At 37.4% G+C, this 22,650-nt stretch overlaps 1 protein-coding gene across 1 annotated transcript in view; it reads right to left on the bottom strand.

Moving 5' to 3' along the window:
• Positions 1-22,650, bottom strand: part of AP4E1 (adaptor related protein complex 4 subunit epsilon 1) — a 70,947-nt gene that overhangs the window by 11,866 nt on the left and 36,431 nt on the right. The window contains exons 13-17 of the mRNA XM_055435930.2: positions 22,527-22,645; positions 17,176-17,478; positions 13,652-13,766; positions 7,871-7,994; positions 2,618-2,876 (exon numbers count right to left, since the gene is read on the bottom strand). Of these exons, the coding sequence (XP_055291905.1) occupies positions 2,618-2,876; positions 7,871-7,994; positions 13,652-13,766; positions 17,176-17,478; positions 22,527-22,645 (920 nt within the window). The remainder of the gene's footprint in view (positions 1-2,617; positions 2,877-7,870; positions 7,995-13,651; positions 13,767-17,175; positions 17,479-22,526; positions 22,646-22,650) is intronic.

Raw genomic sequence — 22,650 nt, 5'->3', positions numbered from 1 at the left:
AAGAAATCATTCTACAACGTTATGAGTCAAACTTTTTTTAATAATTTCAAATGAGCAATGTAGTAACTAGCTAAGGTTCTACCTATTAGAGATGGATAAAATGTTAAGCCCTAAAATTCTGACAGCTACATAACTCTGAACTATTAAGCTAAATTTACTTCTCATCAAAAACACATAAAATCAGAAAAAGAAATAAGGTCAAAAAGTCAACAATGAACAATTCTAAATCTTATTAGGCTTCAGAATGTTAGAGTACAGAATTGCACAAATTAAAAACAGTAAGAAAATTAGCAATTTTTTGTTTCCAGAGTGTCCTGTAGAAATAAATACCCATAGGGATGGCTCAAACTTTGGTACAGTAATCTGTAATAGTCCTATTTTTATGACCTGTGAGTCAATAAACAGGGAAGAAAAACTGACTTTACCTTAATAATCAACTAGCACTGGCTAACTAGAACTCACAGAAGGAAAGAATTCTAAAAGTGACTAGTGAAGTATGTTACAGACTTAGGGGATGGGAACAGCAAATTCACTATTCTTGAGCTAAGCCTCCCAAGGAAATAGCTGCTAATTCATGCAAGAAGAGTGATGGCTCAAGCACCCTCTTGCCTCACAAGGAGATGACTAGACTGCATCACCAATGCAATGGACATAAATTTGGGCAAACTTTGGGATATGGTGAGGGACAGGGAGGCCTAGAATGCTACAGTCCATGGGGTTGCAAAGAGTCAGACAAAACTGAGCAACTGAACAATATTATTACATGTATTATTAAAAAATAATTTTACGTAATTATTTGCTTCCTCTCCTTTCTGCATGATGCCATCTGAGTTATAACATAGTTCCTCACATAATTCAGGGCCCCCCAAAACAGGGAAATACACTCTTTTTACACTCTGTTTTTCCAACTAATCTAGTGACAGCTGAAGAAAAAAGAAAAGTGTGAGGGGTAATGCAGAAAGGATTTAACCTAACTTAAATAGAAAAACATCCTACTTATATTTCTTATTTCAACCCCACCAAATAAAAAGAAAAGTCTAACTAATTTATCACCCTGAATGTTCTCCTGAGACATACTCTGAAAGCTATGTACTTTGTTGAGAAGGAAGAAATCCTTCAACACCAGGAAAAAGGCTCACCAATCAGGACTTCATAAGGCTTGGAGCACCCTGACCCTGATGCACTCTGATCACTGAGAACTTGCCCTATTAGTGACAGATCATTCAATGGAAACTTCACCACAGCCTGTTCGAACAGCTCACGGACTCAAGATCAGTCACTCTGCTGCTGAACTACACATGCTGAGACAACATTCAGTTCAGTTGCTCAGTCATGTCCGACTCTTTGCGACCCCATGAATCACAGCACACCAGGCCTCCCTGTCAATCACCAACTCCCAGAGTTCACTCAAACTCATGTCCATCGAGTCGGTGATGCCATCCAGCCATCTCACTCTCTGTCATCCCCTTCTCCTCCCGCCCCCAATCTTTCCCAACATCAGAGTCTTTTCCAGTGAGTCAACTCTTTGCATGAGGTGGCCAAAGTATTGGAGTTTCAGAGACAACATTAAGATACATTAATGACTTATTAATACTTTTAGGATGAATTCAATTCACTTTTTCTAATTATCAAGTCTAACAAAAATAAGCTCTCGAGAAGAAAGAGGTACAGGCAAAGAATGTAGCCAAGAGACTTGACTAGTGTTGACAGAGATGGAGGGAAAATCCCACCAAGGTAGATGAAAGATGAAAAAAACTGTGATATAAAACTGAAGAAAATATAGCTCTAATCATAATTTTGCACTAGGTGGGATCATCTGCTCACCAAATGGAAAATAACATATGGAATACACAGACACTCAAAAATAGCACCTGTCCTTCACTCCACAGTTTATTCTCTTACTAAGGGAATAATAAATCAGCATAAAAAGTTTTGTAATTCATCATAATCAAAATTTCTGAATATAATTATCACTTTTGTATAATTCCTTTCAACCTCAATACACTTTTATCTTAACAGTTACAAGCAATATAAAAAATTAATATTCTGGGGTTTTTTTGCTTGATATATTTAAGTATTTTTTAATTTTACAATGCAGTATTTATCATTTTTAATGACAGTCATATTCAGTGCTAATATAATTTATGTACCCATTCTCTTAAGACATCTAAATTGATTCATATTTTTCACTATTAAAAATAACCATTTTAAGAAGTACTTTTTCCATCAGTTCAGTTCAGTTCAGTCACTCAGTCATGTCCGACTCTCCACAGACACATCAATATTGTTGAACTATTACTATTTTTAATTTCCATCAAGTCCCCTTTCCATTGAGGCCTCTCCTTTCCACCCATGGGGGTGATAATACACATGGTCATATTTGCAACTTAACCTGGACTTTGAACCTTGCACTGACTAAAGAGAACACCTGACTGAAGCTGAGCCAGTAAGATTTTCTCCTTCAGGAATATAAAAGGTATGTCACTGATGGCTCTGGAGCTGCAGGAGCCATTCCCACAATGTGTATAGATTAACAGTCATAAGCTTTTGTAGAGCCAGTTTTTTTGTTCAAAACAGGGGACATAAGATTCTCAGAGGAATATAACTGACTACTTACCAAATTGATTGTACTTTCTGATCCTAGCCCAACAAACAATGATGATGCCAGCAGCTGCTTTTCTTTCTCTTCTTTAGATTGGGTAAGGACTTGAGACTGATCCTTTTTTGTTACAGTTTGATCTCCATTCTCCATTATTATACTCTCCTGAGGAACTGGCAGAGCTTCCGTTTCATCACCAGTTTTGCTTTCCTTCTTGGGAAGATAGCCCTCTTTCCCCCACAATTTCTTTACACCTTCCAGCTTCAAGCCATTTGTCCTAAAGAGATTGATAATGAAATCAAGTCAGTTTAAATAACTGCTAAACAGTTACCCTCATGAGGCATTTTTTAAAAAACCCATCTCTGTTGTCATCTTTTAGAAATAGCTTTCAGATTATATTCTATACGCCAGAAATAAAATTGAGATCTGCAGTTTTTATTTTAGTTAAAGCCAACCTTTCCCAACCCTCCAGCCCAAATATTTAATGCAACAGAACTCAAGGCTTAGTTTAAAATTTCAGATCATTTAATTTTCATTAAATTGTTTGAATAAGATGTCCAAAAACAGAAATACTATAAATCAGTTCCTTTCAATGTATGGACTTTTCAAAATTATCCTTAATTCTGATGGGTTAAAGATCAGAAATGAGATAGTTTCATAACTATAATCACTTAATGAAGGAATTAACACTCTATAAATTCGCTACATAAAATCCTGTGAAAAGCAAAAAAAAAATTCACTCAAATCTACTCTTATGTGTAAATTTACCTTTAATCTAAAAGTTTTTCTTAATGTGAACACAATCTATGTTTTCACCTATTATTGCTATTGTTTAGTCACTAAGTCCAAATCTTTTGGGACCCCATGGACTGTAGCCCGCCCAGTTCCTCTGTCCAAGGGATTTCTCAGGTAAGACCAATGGAGTGGTTGCCATTTCCTTCTCCAGGGGTCTTCCTGCCCCAGGGATTGAACCCACATCTCCTGCATTAGCAGGCAGATTCTTTACCACTGAACCATCAGACAAGCCCCATTAACTATTATAATATAAATTAATAAAAATGAATGAGGTTTGATCTATAAAAGAAAAAAGTATTAATGATACTTTTGGAAAAAGCATGAATGTTAGAAGTTAATACCTGAGGTAAAGAAGAATAAAGCAGTGATTAGGATTAAGACTCATCTACTGTTGTCCCAAAAGCTACAGCTGCAAATCATAAGTGCAGGCTCAAACAACCAAAGACTGCCTCTATTGTTTTCATTTAAGAACCATGTGTCCTTGGCACAGACTCATGTAAGTATCTCTGCCATGATCTAAAACTGCATTTTTAAAATTCGTGCTACAAGATAGGCAGATCATGAAATGACTCTAAAATAAGATTTCAGAAATATCTGTACTGATTGTTATTCTACTTCAATGTGTTGGAATCACGGTCAGTTTGATTTTCTGTAGTATGCCAGAAACAAAAAAAGATCATTATACTTCATACTGAGTGGAGAACTAATGCTATTAAGTACCAATTGTCTAAAAGAAAGTCTAACGTTAATAAAGAATGCCCTACAGGAAATCAGTCCATTCCTACTCAACGAATTTTATTGTTGAATGTTCCTTTATAAATATCTTCATTTCTCTCCTTCAGGTACCAAAGAGTTTTCTAAAAAGTTAAAAAACAAACAAAATCCTGTTATTTATCTATCAAACCTTTCAGAAGAAAACTGGTTGATCTTGTGTGAGCAGATAAAAAGTCATTATGGGAGCCACTAAAATGACCCCAGCATCTCTAGGATGCGCAACAGCAACAACAAGGGATTCATGAATCCCCCAGGAGAATGACAGTGTTTTTGTAACCTTGTTTACCAAAACATATCCTTTCATTATTAAGGGGTAGTTTAAAAAAAAAAAAAAAAAACAGAGCAACTCTCCAAATGATTCAAATATTAGTTTAATTTAAAAAAAGTAAGTGTAGTAGATCCTGGCCCTTTCAATGAAGGAGTCAATGGTGCAGCTGCTGGGAGTGTAGAACCCTTAGGGATGTGCCTCAGTTGCAGAGTCACATCAGTTGCCGAACATGCTTTTTTCCCAGGCCACCCACATCCAATAATTAGTGAACAGACATATATAGTCCTGGCCACCCATTTCAGCCCAACTCGGGACAGCTCTGATGGGCCATTCTAGCTCCAGAGCTTCCAAGGGAGTTGGCAGACACTGTTGTTGGCACTGCATTGATTACAGACTTCTTCTGCCCAACCCTCTTCTTTTCCCTCCCTTCTACAGCTGTTGATGCCAAGGACACTCCTTAATATTTTGCATGCTAAATTCCATCTCCAAATGCACTTCCCAGGGAATTCAACCCACAATAACTGGCAAAAATGAGAAAGGGAAGGAAAATGGAGCCTGCATTGTTGTTGTTCAGTTGCTAAATTGTGTCCAACTCTTTGTGACCCCATGAACTGCAGCATGCCAGGCTTTCCTGTGCTTCACTGTCTCTCAGAGTCTGATCAAACTCATGTCCATTGGGTCAGTGATGCCATCCAACAATCTCATCCTCTGTAATAGGCACACACGCCTATAATCAACATAAATTTTCACTATCATGCGTTACATATAGAAAGTCTAAATAGGAAGTATATGAGAGCAGCATAAAACCATTTCACACACAAACTATGCTTCTTTCTGATATGAAACACTGCAAAAAAATTTTAAACGTGAGTCATCTTTGCCTGGATTTTGACAATAAAAATATTAATATAATACATGGTTTTATATGGTATACCTCTGTGCTATTTTTAATCAGGCCATTCAAACACAGATGTAAATTATGGCCAAGCAATCTTCAAAACTGCTGCCTGCCAGGCTCCTCTGTCCACGGAATTCTCCAGGCAAGAATACCGGAGTGGGTAGCTGTTGCCTTCTCCAGGGGATCTTCTCAACCCAGGGATCAAATCCAGGTCTCTCACATTGCAGGTGGATCCTTTACAAACTGAGTCACCAATGAAGCCTAATGAAGCAATCTTCAGAAGGGGCTTCCCTGGTAACTCAGCTGGTAAAGAATCCACCTGCAACGCAGGAGACCCCGGTTCGATTCCTGGGTCAGAAAGAGCCGCAGGAGAAGGGATAGCCTACCCAATCCAGTATTCTTGGGCTTCCCTGGTGGCTCAGCTGGTAAAGAATCTGCCCACAATGCGGGAGACCTGGGTTCGATCCCTGGTTTGGGAAGATCCCCTGGAGAAGGGAAAGGCTACCCACTCCAGTATTCTGGCCTGGAGAATTCCATGGACTGTATAGTTCATAGTCGAGTTGGACACGACTGAGCGACTTTCACTCACTCACTCAACATTCAAAGACTGGGAATATACTTTAAGCTCCAGAAATTCCCATTCAAGGTAGGGTGCTGCTCTACAATAGGACTTAAGGTAAGAAATTCTAAATTGGCTTGCTATACTTTATTCTCAGCTTGCCAGAGACTGAAGAAGAACCATCATCTCCTCTCTAAAGCTGATTCACCTTGCCAATTACCACACAGGTTCCTAATCTGAAATAATGTGTGAGCTGTGATCCTTTTTAGATAGAAATTTTAAATTCATCCCTCACACTGCATTTCATGATAATACGGCACATGTATAAATCCTTAGCAGCTTTGCCAAATGTCATTTCTCTGAGTGCAGTACATGTACACGTATAGCATTCACAAGGTCCTGTCAAGTCCCCCAGACTCTAGTTCCAATACTAAAAAAGCAGATGCCATCATCTGTTGTTCAGTAAAAGGGACTACGTTTCCTCCTGGGATTGGGAGGGTTTGGGTTTTCTGTTTCTCCTTGCCTTGCCTCTCTATTCCCTGTCTAAGGTACTTAAATGCTGTCACCACCACCACTATCATATGTTCATGGACCACATCTGCACCCCATGCTTGTAATGCTGACATTAAATGTCTGGGAAAGAAAAAGGTGTCAACAGAGCAGGGGAAAAAAAGGCTAGGAAAGAGGTTTTGAACTTATGCCATTTCACTCAGCATATCATTCTGTTTCTCATATTCTGTCATTCTTCTGATAAATCCTTCTTATAACCATCTCACTGGAAGGCTGACAAATACAAAGATGAACATAAAATAAGGTCACTGAGTCAGTTCAAATGTCATCTTTCAAAGTTGTCACCTATGAGATTTTATCATTTATTTCAACAATGCTGCCATTACACAAAATATTTCTGAATTCTTTTAGAAGAAGCTCCTTCACAAACAAGAATGCCATTTTCATTATTTTATGTCACACTGGTATACTGACCAGTTATCCAGATCGACTACTACTTTTAGGTAGTAAATTCAGCTTTTAGTTAATAACAACGACAGCAATGACAATTATTAATTATATTAGCTGCTGCTGCTGCTAACTCACTTCAGTCGTGTCCGACTCTGTGTGACCCCATAGACGGAAGCCCACCAGGCTCCCCCGTCCCTGGGATTCTCCAGGCAAGAACACTGGAGTGGGTCGCCATTTCCTTCTCCAATGTGTGAAAGTGAAAAGTGAAAGTGAAGTCGCTCAGTCATGTCCGACTCATAGCGATCCCATGGACTACAGCCTACCAGGCTCCTCCATCCATGGGATTTTCTAGGCAAGAATACTGGAGTGGCTTGCCACTGCCTTTTCCGAATTATATTAGCTACCATTTATCAATCACTTATTATGTATTGGGTTGTACAAGGCACTCTGCATACATTATCTCATTTTATTAACTTGATCATAATTTCTAATTTATTCATATTTCAAAAATAAAAATTACCTAAAAAGGATGGAGATTGGTTCCATGTTAAGACATTTAGACAAACGTATCACCAAATTTCAAGATGGCTGTAAAGAAGCTCTGAAAGCATTCTGAACAAAATATACAGCTTTCTCAAGTGAAGTCTGTCACCTTATTTTATGTTCATCTATATTTGTCAATTTCTAATGAGATGGTTTTAAGAAGTAGATTATGAGGAATGTGGAATGATATGTTGAATACTCACTCACCTGGGTATATAAGCTCTGATACACTACTTTAAAAATGTGTGTGTATACGTGATATATAGTAATAACACACACAAAGCGTGTATACTTTCTATACTGTCTTGGAAGCAAGCTCTGTTAAAGTATAAGGACAGGCTGTACACTATCAGTACTTTGAAAGCAATAAATAGAAACAACAACCCATGCAGAATTTAGCCTTCAGGAACCCTTCAACATTTAAAGACATTTAAACACGCCCATGTTCTCAATTTTAATAAGAAAGGAACTTACTCTTTTAGTCCGGTCTCTGTGCTATTCCCAGATATATCTGAACCAAGAGAAATGCCAGCAGGAGACTGTCGTCCAGTGAAGCCAGATGAAGAAAAAGAGAGTCCATATGGTTCAAAATTGAGAACTAGAATTTTAAAACAAAAACAGAGATTCATATTTAAAACAAAGCAAAAATTATCAAAGGCACCATTTAATACTGAAATAAAATAACTGAATACTAGAATTCAGTGACAATTTTTAAACTGGAAAGGGTTTGGGAAATAATCTAATCAAATATTTATAGTAATAATAACAACAAAGCAGCTATTATTTATTAAATCTCTACTACAGTTTTCAGACAATTAATTTATCAAAGACAAACAGTCTTTCATTTTTTACCTCCCTTCAAAGCTAAAAACAATTCAATCAGAAAAGACAACTGAAAGTCAGGTCTACTGAAAAGTTGCTCTTCTCATGAAAAAATGTTTAATGAACTATGAATGAAGAGCTGACCATGTTTTTGTTTCACAAAATGCTCTTAGGCACATTCCTGTACCAACTGGACTGATGGAACCCTCAGTGTAAAATCTCCCTTACTGACAAAGAATAAGGTTTACCCAGGTTCAGATTCCTTTGAGTCTGTATACCCAAATGATTCATCCAGAGCCATAAAATTCATATTGTGATTGTGGTAGAGCACATACCGATATCCACTCTCCTCTTCTTTATAAGTTATAGAACCCTCCATTCTTAACTAGGTAAATAGCCACCCAGAAAAGAGAAAACATTTCCAGACTCTTCTACCATGTGACTGAATTCTGACCAATGAAATTATATGCACATTTTGTGCACAACTTCTGGAAGGAATCCTCCTGGAAGAAAAAAAATTTCCTCTCTTCCCTCCTCTTTTATGTTCATAAAGCCACCATCAATACTAGGCTGCCTACTTCCAGATTTCTTTAATGGGAAAAAGCAATACCCTGTGCCTTGCCTTCTAATATGCTATTTAGTTAAACTTAATCCTAAATGGCACATTATCTCTTTGGATTGCCTATTTACAATACAAAGTGAAGTTGCTCAGTCGTGTCTGACTCTTTGCGACCCATGGTCTGTAGACTGCCAAGCTCCTCCATCCATGGGATTTTCCAGGCAAGAATACCAGAGTGGTTTGCCATTAAAGACCTTCTTAAATAATAAAAAGTATCTCAGAAAATAAAATGTAAACTTCTGCAATTATTATCCTCTTTTTACAAATGAGAAAACTGTGGTCAAGAGCCCACCATGAAGACACCCAAGAGTATAAAGACAAGAAATGAAGAGGCAGATTCAACATCAGATACTCTGGTTCCAGGGTTGTAACCTCAATCATATAACACACTATCTCCTTCAAAGGAAACACCACCTAATCCAAAGTGCACTAAATAAATCAGCCTGTTTGTTAGCTAAATGAAAGATATAGAAGAGAACTACTTCTCAGTAGAAAAAATAATGGGCTCATTAATAATAATCAAGAGAACCAGTTCTTGATGTAGGTTGGGTGTTAACTAGATTGTGAAATAGAACTTACTTTCTTTTGTCTGTAAAGCGAAGATCAGCAGTTTCCAAGATAATTGAGAATAAGCTGACTTCACAGAATCTACAAATCTTTTTATACCCACAACCAGGCTTTCAGAGACACAGATACAAAAAGTATAGGAGTAAGACTCAAAAATCTGTATCGTTTTTTCAAAACTCTTTGTGATTCTGATTCTTAATCACGTTTGGAAACCACTTGTCTAAGTCTTTCTAAGGTCCTTTTCAGCTAGAATATCCTCTCATTTTAAGCTTTCAAATCATCTGGTTTAACCTTCTATCCCATATTGGCCTCTTTTAAATAGCATCTGTGACAGTCAGCCGTCCAGCCTCTGCACTGACACTTCAGTAATAGTAGAGCTCAAGAAATGTTTCAAGAGTTTAAGACAAAGAGCACATTAAGATAAAAAGTTTAAGCAAAGACCAGAAAGAACTCAAAATTAGAGGTAAAAAGTTGAAAATAGGAAGACTAGACATAAAATTCTAATTGTGATACAGAAGAATTAAAGACTGTCATCTAAGAAAGGCTGAGAAAGGCTTAACATTGAGAATAACATTCAAACCACATTATTCTCATTAAGTGAAAATTTCCCAAGATTCTTACAGAGATAAATGACTAGAGAAACAAAACTTGGAGAGAGTTAACTAGATGAATATGTGCAAACTGGGGAGCAGGATGAGAATAATGCTATACAGAGAGTCAGGAGAAGACAGAAGATGGCTGAATTGAAATTTAACGAATATGTAGAAGTTAACCAGATGAAGAAGGACAAACGGCAATTCATACAGAAGAGAAAGCATGAGCTAGAAGCAGAGAGAGTCCTTCGGAGTTGGGAGCTACCAAAAGTAATCCAGGTGAGAAATAAAAATATAAACTATCCTGAGCATAAGTAATTCAATATTTAACTTGTTTGTATCCTTAACAACTTTAGAAGCCTTGACTATATGCACATTCCTTCTTTATCTTATCTTGTACGTCAGTTCTTTTATACCTTGATCATTTGGCTATACTTCTCTGACTACCCCCAGCTGTTATTAATTTTATTTTTTATTAGTCTCAACTTAATATGGTTTTCAAAAATCCTTAATTTTGTAGATAGGAGTTTCTGCTACTGCTGTTCAGTTACTAAGTGGTGTCCAACTCTTCGTGACCCCACGGACTGCAGCATGCCAGGCTTCCTTGTCCTCCACTACCTCCCGGAGTTTGCTCAAACTCATTGAGTCGGTGATGCTCTCTAACCAGTCCATCTTCTGCTGCCCCCTTCTCCTTTTATCTTCAATCTTTTCCAGCATCGGAGTCTTTTCCAATGACTCAGCTTTTCACATCAGATGGTCAAAGTATTGGACCATCATTCAGCATCAGTCCTTCCAATGAATATTCAGGGTAGAATTCCTTTAGGATTGACTGGTTTGATCTCCTTGCTGTCAAGGGGACTCTCAAGAGTTCTCCAGCACCACGATTCAAAACCATCAATTCTTCAGCGCTCAGTCCAACTCTCACATCTGTATAGGACTACTGGAAAAACCATAGCTATGACTACGTGGACCTTTGCTGGCAAAGTGATATCTCTGCTTTTTAATATGTCATCTAGGTTTATCATTGCTTTCCTTCCAAGAAGCAAGTGTCTTTTAATTTCACGGCTGCAGTAATTGTCCACAGTGATTTTGGAGTTCAAGAAAATAAAATTACTGCTTCCACTTTTTTTCCCATCTATTTGCCATGAAGTGATAGGACTGGATGCCATTATCTTTTTTTTTAACAGAATAATCCACACTGATTCTTCAATGCTTCTCTTGGGTACAAGCTGGTAGTAAGTTTGTTCCTCACTATCCCACCTATTTTTGCCATTCTTAGTATCTTACAATATTTTCCTGAAATTTGTTGTTAACATGCTTGGCATTTTTCTACCCAAGAGAGTGAAGTACTGTATCCCTCATAAAAGTGACATTAACTATAAATTATTTACAAAAATTTCAAACAAGATCAGCATCAGAACCAATTGACACTTGAAAGATTCCAGAATTAACAACTTTTTAGGCTGAAAATACCTAATTTTCACCAACTTTTTACTTCCTGTCATCGCCATCAAATCATAAGATACATTATTTTATAACTTACCCCTCAAGTACTTACTAAAGCACTTACTATGTCCTGTCTAGTAACTGATTCCCTTTCCATGATGGAACAGTCAGTCTAGGCTCATGAAATTTCAGTTTTACCTTAGAGAACTTTTTTTTTTAATTTATTTATTTTAATTGGAGGCTAATTACTTTACATTATTGTATTGGTTTTGCCATACATTGACATGAATCTACCCCGGGTGTACATGTGTTCCCCATCTTGAACACCCCTCCCAGCTTCCTCCCCATCCCAACCCTCTGGTTCATCCAAGTGCACCAACTTTTAAGAAATAGATTTGGAAGGAGAGGGGAAGAGCCTAATTTGACAGTTTAACCCCATTTATAACAATGAATCTATGATTTAAAATGTACTTGGCAAATTAATATACTAGGTTGGGGAGTTTCAGGGCTATTATATTTGTCTCAGCCACTTAACTTATTTTAAGAAAGAAGTCAGGGAGTGCCAAAAATTAGGCTCCTTGACCTACCTCCCCTTCCTTATTCTAGCCTTGAATTGCAGTAATAAGAGCAACTGATGGGGAATTCCTGGTGGTCCATTGGCTAGGGCTGTGTGCTTCTGCTACAGGGAGCACAAATTCAATCCCTGATGGGGAACTAAGATCCCATATGCCACAAGGCACAGCCAAAAAAAAAGAGCAACTATAACCCCCAAACATTTGAAAATAAGGAAATATGGCAACTGGACCATGTCTCCCACTCTGGAACTCGGCATTTTTCACTCTGTGCCTTGGATGTCATAAGACATGCACTGGAGTCAGAGGTTGGGTAATTATAATTTAAAATTTTTATTTCCCCCTCTATATATTCTATCAATATATGAGGGTTAAAAAAGAAGGAAACTGATTACCCTTTGATGGAAAATTGAACTTTCTACGCCATTAGGTACTAAATAATGTACTAAACTATAAAGAGAGCTGAGCACCGAAGAATTGATGCTTTTGAACTGTGGTGTTGGAAAAGACTCTTGAGAGTCCCTTGGACTGCAAGGAGATCCAACCAGTCCATCCTAAAGGAGATCAGTCCTGGGTGTTCACTGGAAGGACTGATGATGAAGCTGAAACTCCAATACGTTGGCCACCTGATGCGAAGAGCTGACTCATTTGAAAAGACCCTGATGCTGGGAAAGATTGAGGGCAGGAGGAAAAGGGGACGACAGAAGATGAGATGGTTGGATGGCATGACTGACTCAATGGACATGGGTTTGGGTGGACTCTGGGCGTTGGTGATGGACAGGGAGGCCTGTGCTGTGATCCATGGGGTCACAAAGAGTGGAACACGACTGAGCGACTGAACTGAACTGAAACCTTAAAAGAGAAAATACTTCTACTTCTGCAAAAAAATACCATCAAGCCTATTATATATGTATGTGTGTTTATACTTCTTGGTTTCATCATAGGATCACACATTTACTTGAACTCATATGCCTAGCACAGAGCCTGAATTAACAAGTTCTCAACAAAATCATTAAAGAATGAATAGAACAAAAAAAGGACCTTTCAGCATTAAACTTTTTAGTATTAACATTCTGAATTCCTATATATATAAGTCAACGGTCTCCCTTTATTCATATCCCATCCACCATCAAATATTTCTATAATCTCCGCTTGACTGAAATCATGAGAGAAGTCTTTCCCTGACACCTTACATTTTTTAAATATAAAGTTATTATTTCCTTTCTTAGCCATTACTAAACTCACTGATTAGATACACAAGATTATTCAGAATGAAAATGAAACTCACTAGTCCATAGTAACCAGCATTTTTTTTCTGAAGCTCTTCTGCAGATACGCTCACAGGAACATCTGTCAGCCCTTTAGCAAAGTGACCAACATGATAATTCTACCTTCAAGTTCTTTTAAAATTATAGGATGATCTGAGGCACTTATGTACATGAAACCTATGACTTTAGGAACCTCTCTTTTTTTTTTTTCTATTTACCCCAAATAAGGCCAGGGTGAACAAGTCACAAGCAGATTGAAAGAGGGATAAAATATCTTCTCAGTTATACACTTACATGACTATGATATCAATTGCATGAAAAAGTGATGTCCCTACAATGTAACTTATTATAAATTCATGAAAACTTACCTTTTTCCTGAGAAAGCTTTTCCTCCTGCCGTTGGTGGTGAGGTTTGTAAGGTGCTGCCCCCTGTGTTAGTTCTTCAGCCACAAAACCATCCAGAAAAGATAAGGAAGCATCTACCTAAGTAAAGCAAAAACTAGGAATTAAAACACTTACCCTACACAGTAGACTGCACATTCATATAAGTAATTTTAGCCCACATTTCCTAAAAACAATTTTTAAGTGAAAAACAGAACTTCAATTCTAAAATTGCTACTCAATTCTCTAGCTTTTTGAAACATCAATAATCAAATCCTTCAGCTCTAAGAATATAACAGTGTAAGTCATTTGCACTTATTATTAATTCACTGCACTGCAGAATATATTTTTGAGCATCCAGTATATTAAGGAATCATATCAGATGCTAATCATTCAGAAAAGGGAAGACATAAGACCTGCCCTCGTGAGACTTGTAACTTACTAGAGGAGAAGACATATACACTATGAGCTATACTGTCTTCATTAGTTTCCTCCTGCTGGGGGCTAAAAACAAGGTGGTGGCAAAGGCTAGTTCCTTCTGGAGGCTCCAGGAGAGAACAGGTTCCTTGTCTCTTTCTAGAGGCATTCCTCGGCTTGTGGCTATAACACTCCAATGTCTGCTTCTACTGTTATTTTGCCTTCTCCTCTCTGACCTCTTGCCTCACTTTTATAAGGACACGTCATGATTATATCATGCCTACTCAGATAATCCACATTAATCTCCCCATTACAAAATTCTTAATCAAACCTACAAAGTCCCTGTTACCACATAAAGTAACATATGCACAGGCTCTGGGCTTTTCAGGTGGCACTAGTGGTAAAGAACCCATTTGAGAATGGAGTTGTAAGAGACACGGGTTTGATCTCTGGGTCAGGAGGATGGCATGGCAACCCACTCCAGAATTCTTGCCTGGAGAATTCCATGGACAGAGGAGCCTGCTGGGCTACACTCCATGGGGTTGCAGAGTCGGACACAACTGAAGCGACTTAGCACACACACACACATGCACAGGCTCCAGGGATTAAGATGTGAATATCTTGGGGAGGGCTGTTATCCAGCCTCCCACACTGATTTCACTATCCTATTCCTTTCAACAGCAACAGTTAGAACTGGACATGGAACAACAGACTGGTTCCAAATAGGAAAAGGAGTACATCAAGGCTGTATATTGTCACCCTGCTTATTTAACTTATATGCAGAGTACATCATGAGAAACGCTGGGCTGGATGAAGCACAAGCTGGAATCAAGATTGCCGGGAGATATATCAATAACCTCAGATATGCAGATGACACCACCCTTATGACAGAAAGTGAAGAGGAACTAAAGGGCCTCTTGATGAAAGTGAAAGAGGAGAGTGAAAAAGTTGGCTTAAAGCTCAACATTTAGAAAACTAAGATCATGGCATCCGGTCCCATCATTTCATGGGAAATAGATGGGGAAACAGTGGACACAGTGGCTAACTTTATTTTTCTGGGCTCCAAATTCACTGCAGATGGTGACTGCAGCCATGAAATTAAAAGACACTTACTCTTTGGAAGGAAAGTTATGACCAACCTACACAGCATATTAAAAAGCAGAGGCATTACTTTGCCAACAAAGGTCCATCTAGTCAAAGCTATGGTTTTCCCAGTAGTCATGTATGGATGTGAGAGTTGGACTATAAAGAAAGCTGAGCACAGAAGAATTGATGCTTCAGAACTGTGGTGTTGGAGAAGTCTCTTGAAAATCCCTTGGATTACAAGGAGATCCAACCAGTCCATCCTAAAGGAGATCAGTCCTGGGTGTTCATTGGAAGGACTGATGCTAAAGTTGAAACTCCAACACTTTGGCAACCTGATGCAAAGAGCTGACTCATTGGAAAAGACCCTGATGCTGGGAAAGATAGAGGGCAGGAGGAAAAGGGGATAACAGAGGATGAGGTGGCTGGATGGCATCACCTACTCAATGCACATGGGTTTGGGTGGACTCCGGGAGTTGGTGATGGACAGGGAGGCCTGGTGTGCTGCAGTTCATGGCGTTGCAAAGAGTCGGACACGAATGAGCAACTGAACTGAACTGAACTGATTCCTTTCTACCTAGAAATGTTTTTTCACAAATCTGTGGAAAACTACCTTAATTTCCACAAAGTATAAGAATAGATAGGTTAAATGAAAAGAAATAAAGAGATGAAAAAAGATTAAGAGGAAAAGGAGAAAAAGAGAAAATTAAGTGAGAAAGGAAAACAAGATACACAAGAGGATACAGCAATAACGACCTCAGAAACCACAGATCTGCTTCTCCTGATTTAGCTAAGTATATACAACCAGCTCAGATAATTTAGAATAGCAGGTAATTCTCAAACATTTAATTGGCATCTCACATTCTGAATTTGAAAAAGTTTTGTTTTGATAAGATTCTTAAATAGATGAAGCTATGTCATCATCATTATCTTTCACTGATAGAAAGGGAAATAGAGTTACTAACTAGCTTAATAGCATATATATTCATACAGTCTCAGGAACGTTAAACCAAGGCCTCTGCCCATGAGGCGCTAATGAAAAAAATTAATGAACAAAGGTTCAAAATGAATACAAGCCATGAATGTACTCAGTCACTTTGGTCATGCCCGACTCTTTGCGACCCTATCAACTATAGCCAGATTCCTGTGTCCATGGGATTCTTCAGGAAAGAATACTGGAATGACATTTCCTCCTCCAGGAGATGTCCCCTACCAGAGATCAAACCTGCATCTCCATCTGAATCGTAATTAGTGGGAATGCCCATCCTCTCCTCTAGAATATGACATCTAACATAAAAATCTGAAAAATGTGACTTCCTCCTTGAAGTTTTCAGATTTACACCAATCTAAGGGAGAACTCGAAGTGAAATGTAACTAAGTGCTTTGCCTAAATGGGGCAGGTGCTGAAAGCAGATGGGAGAAGGAAAGGTGAGTGATCAGGTTCCAAAGTAGAAAGATTTAGATGGTAGATGCATAAAATAAAAGGGAGAAATTTTTTTCTTACATTCTCAAAGAGCGTAATAATAAAATGATACATTAGAAAGTTTGAAGAAGATAAAATTTTTAATTTCTCAAATTATTATATGTTAAAAGAGATTGTCACAGAATATAAACCCGTTCCACAGCAGTTCTCCAGAACAGATTAGTCTTCTTACTATTTAGGATGACTACTAAACAGAGGAGAAGGGGGCAACAGAGGATGAGATGGTTGGATGGCATCACTGACTCAATAGACATGAGTTTGAGCAAATTCAGGGAGATAATGAAGGACAAGGAAGACTGGCGTGCTGCAGTTCATGGGGTTGCAGAGTCAGACACAACTTAGCGACTGAGCAACAACTGATTATAAGCTCTCAAATGCTCTCTCACACTAACATGAGAAAAATGCCAACCTTCATCTTAAGTGCTACAGAAATGACATTTTGGTACATTATAGATATATCGCAAATGCAAGAACTATTCTTTTTAAACACAATGAAACCCTTAAAAAGACAGAATGCAAATGTCTTACCACCATGTCTTCACAGCTCTTATCAATTGGAAGTAAGCTCTTCATCAATTTTACATTCTCATGCAAGTGTTTTAATTCAAATGCATGCTGTCTCAAGCAAGTATCCAAAGATGTGGTAAATTCCTGGATTAATCTCTCAACTATATTAGAAGAGTGTGCTTGGGGTGTCAACTTGGTCACAGCAGCTATTATCCAGGCTTTTGTTTCTGAAGAAATGGAGTCATTCATAAGTAACTTGTAGAGCTTGGTTATAACTTCCTCTGGCGTTTCCTTATTTAAGAGATAGGAATACTCCCCTAACACCTGTAAGTAAAACAAAGAAATGAATATATGCAAACATCAAGTTATATAGCAATTATACTCAGAAATCTAAACAAAGTGTCTGCAGAGTAAATTTAATCTATACTAAGCATATTCTCACGGTAAAAAAAATTATTAAAAATAAAATTGCATATTTTAGGTCAAAATTACACCATGAATTGGGGAGGAGGAAATGGCAAACCACTCCAGTATTCCTGCCTGGAATATTCCATGGACAGAGGAGCCTGGCGAGCTACAGTCCACAGGGTCACAAAGAGTCAGACACGACTAAGCAACTGAACAGCAACACCATGAACTGGAAGTGAATACAAAAAGGACTTTCACATCTTTATCATTAACAATATATAAAGCATCATATCTTTACAAGTTAGCTTTCTTCTGAACTTCCAGGTTTGAATGTTAGTTTTTACAAGCACTTTCACATTTTGTTACTATTTTCCAATAACCACTTAAACAAGTGATTACTATACACTAGCATGCATAAGAGCCACCTGAAATGTTTCACAAAAATACAGATTTCTGACTCTACTCCCAGATAATCCGATTTAGTATGTCTGTGGTGGGGATCTACAATACACATTCTGAACAAATACCATCTGATTCTGATACAGATGATCCACATGAGAGACTTTGAGGAACACTGATCTATGTTACACATTCTCTTTTCTACATCTAACTTATTCAGATCTCAACACCATCACCAAAAGAATTTAATCAACATCTATAGAACACACCACCCAACAATAAGCAGAATACTTTTCAAGTACCCATAGAACATTTAACAAGACAGACTCTATCTTAGGCCATAAAATAAACCTCAAGAGACTTTAAAGAACTGAAATCACAAGAGTATTTTCTCTGACAACAAACTAAAAATCAGTCACAGGAAGGACAATAGGAAATTTCAAGACATTTGAACACAAAAAAACACCCTATCTTTCCATTAAATAGAAGAGGAAAGAACACTCCCAAACAGTCTATGAAGCCAGTATGACCTTGATACTAAAACCAAATAGAGTAGGGAAAACAAAAAAAAAAAAAAGGGAAAAAAAAGAACATCCCTCATAAACAGAGATGCAGAAATTCTTAACATAGTCTCAAGAAATCTAAAAAAAAAAAAAAATTCTAGATTAGCAAGTGAATTTAGTAAGACTGTAGACTGTAAGATCAAAATACAGAAATAAACCACTGATCTATGAAAAAGGAGGCAAGAGTATAGGATAGAGAAAGGAACAGTCTCTTCAATAAGTGGTGCTGGGAAAATTAGACTGCTACATGTAAAACAATAAGATTACAACATTTCCTCACATCATATACAAAAATAAACTCAAAATGGATTAATGATCTAATTGTAAGACTTGAATCATACAACTCCTTGAAAAGAACATTCTTTAATATAAATTGTAACAATATTTTCTTGGATCTGTCTGCTAAGGTAAAAATAAACAAATGGGACCTAATTAAACTTAAAAGCTTTTGCACACTAAAGGAAACCAATAACAAAATGAAAAGATAACCTACAGAATGGGGGAAAATGTTTGCAAACAATGCAACCAACAAGGACTTAATTTCCAAACTATACAAACAATCCATACAACTCAGTATCAACAAAACAACTCAGTGAAAAAATGAGCAGAAGACCTGAATAGACATTTTTCCAAAAAAGACATAAAGCTGGCTAACAGGCACAAGAAAAGATGCTCAACATCAGTAATTATTATTATTTTTTTTGCTAAGTCACTTTAGTTGTGTCCGACTCTGTGTGACCCCACAGACGGAAGCCCACCAGGCTCCCCCGTCCCTGGGATTCTCCAGGCAAGAACACTGGAGTGGGTTGCCATTTCCTTCTCCAATGTGTGAAAGTGAAAAGTGAAAGTGAAGTCGCTCAGTTGTGTCTGATCCTTAGCGACCCCACGGACTGCAGCCTACCAGGCTCCTCCATCCATGGGATTTTCTAGGCAAGAGTACTGGAGTGGCTTGCCATTGCCTTCTCCGCAGTAATTATTAGAGGAAAGTAAATCAAAAACCTCAGCAAGATATTACCTCACACCTGTGAGAATGACTATTCTCAAAAAGTCTACAAATAACAAATGCTGGAGAGAATGTGGAGACAAGGGAACCCTTCTATATGACTGGTGGGAATTTAAACTGGTGAAGCCACTACAGAAAACAGTATGGATGTTTCTTTAAAAAATACAAAAGAGCTGCCATATAATCTAGCAACTTAACTCCTGGGTATATACATCCAGAGGAAACCATAATTTGAAAAGATTATGGAAGCCACCTAAATGTCCACCGACATACTGAAAGGATAAAGAAGATCTGGTGTACACACACACACACACACAAACACACACACACTGGATCTGGTGTACACACACACACACAGGAACACACATACACACACCAGAACACACACACACACACCAGAATACACACACACACACACCGGAACACACACACACACTGGAACACACACACACACACCGGAATACTACTCAGCCATTAAAAGAAGAATGAAATAATGCTATTTGAAGCAACATGGATGGAACTAGAGATTATCATACTAAGTGAAGCAAGTGAGAAAGACAAATACCATATGATATCACTTGTACATGGACTAAAATGTGACACAAACCAATTTATCTAAGAAACAGACTCACAGAGAAAACAAACTTATGGTTATCAAAGGGGGATGGGGATAGGGCAGATATAAATTAGGAATTTGGGATTAGCATATACAAACTACTATATATAAAATAGATAAATAACAATGTCCTACTATATAGCATCAGGAACTATATTCAAAATCCTATAATAAATCATAATGGAAAAGAATATGTATGTATATGTATAACTGAATCACTTTGCTGTATGCTAGAAATTAACACACTGTAAATCAACTATATTCAATAAAATAAAATAATAATAAAAAAACAAACCATTGGTTACCAGTGGAATGAGGGAAGGGGGGAGGAGCAAGTTAGGTATAAGGGATTAAGAGATACAAACTACTATGTATGAAATAGATAAGCAACAAGGATGTACTGAATAGTACAGGAAATTAGACCCATAATCTTATAATAACCTTAACAGAATAATTTGCAAAAAAAAAGCATCAACATGCTGTATATCTGAAACTAATATTAATACTGTAAATCAACTATACTTCAATTTAAAAAAAAGAATTTGAAGTTTCCCCTAAATTTGTATCACTTTCGCACTGCCAGAACCCTAACCCTAACCTGAACTATCTTAAATCAGGGACCCATAAATCTAACAAAACAGGTACAGGATTTGTATGCTGTAGAAAAAGAAACACTCTAAATATATGAACATATACAAATGGCTACCAAATACAGCAATCAATTTAGGCAAAGATTATCAATGCTAAAACCATTGATGATAGACAGTTGAAGAACAGATGTTCACACAGTCTCACAGAATCACCTCACAGATTAGTTCTAAATTAGTTAAGAACAAATGGCACCTTTACAATGGAGAGAATATGAAGATCACCGTCTTAACCAAAGAAATTAACATGTTAATCACCAATAATTGGAGGAACTGATATTATATGCATCCTGATACAACGTAGTGGGAAGTACATATTGACAATGTTGTATTCTTGCTAAAAATGTTTACCTGAACCAGCCATGCTGGACTTTCTACAAGTCAAGAGTATTCATCCAAAAAAATAACAATGTCATGAAAACAAACAAAAAAACTGAGGATCACTGTAAAATAAAGAGGCTAAAAGAAAAACTAAATGCAATTTGTCAGCCTTGACTGGATATGGGGTAAGGAGGAATAGAAAAATAGTCAGATATTTTTTGGACAACTGCATTAATATGAATATGGACTGTATATTGGGTGACATTAATGAATTAAGGTCATGTTTTTCAGTTGCAATAATGGTTTTATGGTTATCTAGAATGTGACTCTTAGGAGATTTATATTGAATTCTTTTATAGGGGAAGTGTTATGATGTCTGCAACTCAATTTAAACTGGTTCAACAAACCAAACTGCATATACACAGATCCAGCTATATAGAGAGATGGAGATAAAGTAAAGCAAAGGTGGTTAAAAACATTCACTGGGAATCTAGATGAACAGTACAGGGGTATTTATTATGCCACTTTTTCACCTTTCTAAATAGATGAGAAAAGAATTCTTAAATAAAAGTCTGGGTAAAATTTAATTTAACATGCTAACATTTGACAAAACCATAAAATATCTAAGTGTGAACATCCTATGACCCAGAGATGCACTTCTCCAAATCTCCCCCTAGAGAAATGCTCACTCACATGCACAGGAAAGAATATATGAAAGTGACAGGATGTACATGATTATGTAAGTTTATACTCTACAAAACTGTAACCTCACTTTGGAAAGAGATGATCTCCCTTGCAGGCTTTGATGAAGCAAGCCACCATGTTGGGAGGCCCACATGGCAAGAAATTGAGGACAACTGTTGGAGCCAAGGGCAGCCAACAGTCAACAGTCTGAACATCAAACCTTCAGCCTTAGAGCTACAAGAAACTGATTTCTGCCAACAATCACGTGAGCCTGGAAGCAAATCCTTTACCAATCAAGTTTCAGATGAAACAGCAGCCCCAAGGGACACCTAGATTGCAACCCTAAAAACCCTTAAGCAGAAAACTGTGAGATAACAAATGTATGTTGTTTTAAGTTTGTGGTAACGTAATTATGCAACAACAGAAAGCTAGCATGCCACAGCTTCATGAGTGTTCACATATTCACATACAGATTCACAACAAATGCATTGTACACAGACAGGCATCTAAATAAATACCCATATTTAAAAGACTATTCAAGTGAGATGGCAGAGAGAACGAATACACAAGTAAATAGGTAAGTGATAGAAGGTAGCCACTGGGAAAGAAAATCGGCAGCTGAAGGAGTTAACAGATCTGAAATAAATGATTTCTGAAGAAACACATTATTAGTATTTGTCTTTATAAAAAATAATATTATAAACATTTGTGAGTCAATGTACTTTGCTTACCCAACTCATAACTTGAAGAAATCTCTGTGGATAGAACACATTTTCCACATCTAGTAAAGTAAGATAAGACTGAACTGCATAAAGTCTTAATTGTTGATTTTCTGTTTCATCATCAAAACCTACA

The sequence above is a fragment of the Moschus berezovskii genome, chromosome 9 (assembly GCF_049115385.1).
Source record: "Moschus berezovskii isolate FMDL1 chromosome 9, NW_MosBer_1.0, whole genome shotgun sequence".
NCBI classification, from domain to species: domain Eukaryota; kingdom Metazoa; phylum Chordata; class Mammalia; order Artiodactyla; family Moschidae; genus Moschus; species Moschus berezovskii.
The sequence above is the reverse complement of the archived record's forward strand: the minus strand, read 5'-3'. Positions and strand labels throughout refer to the sequence as shown.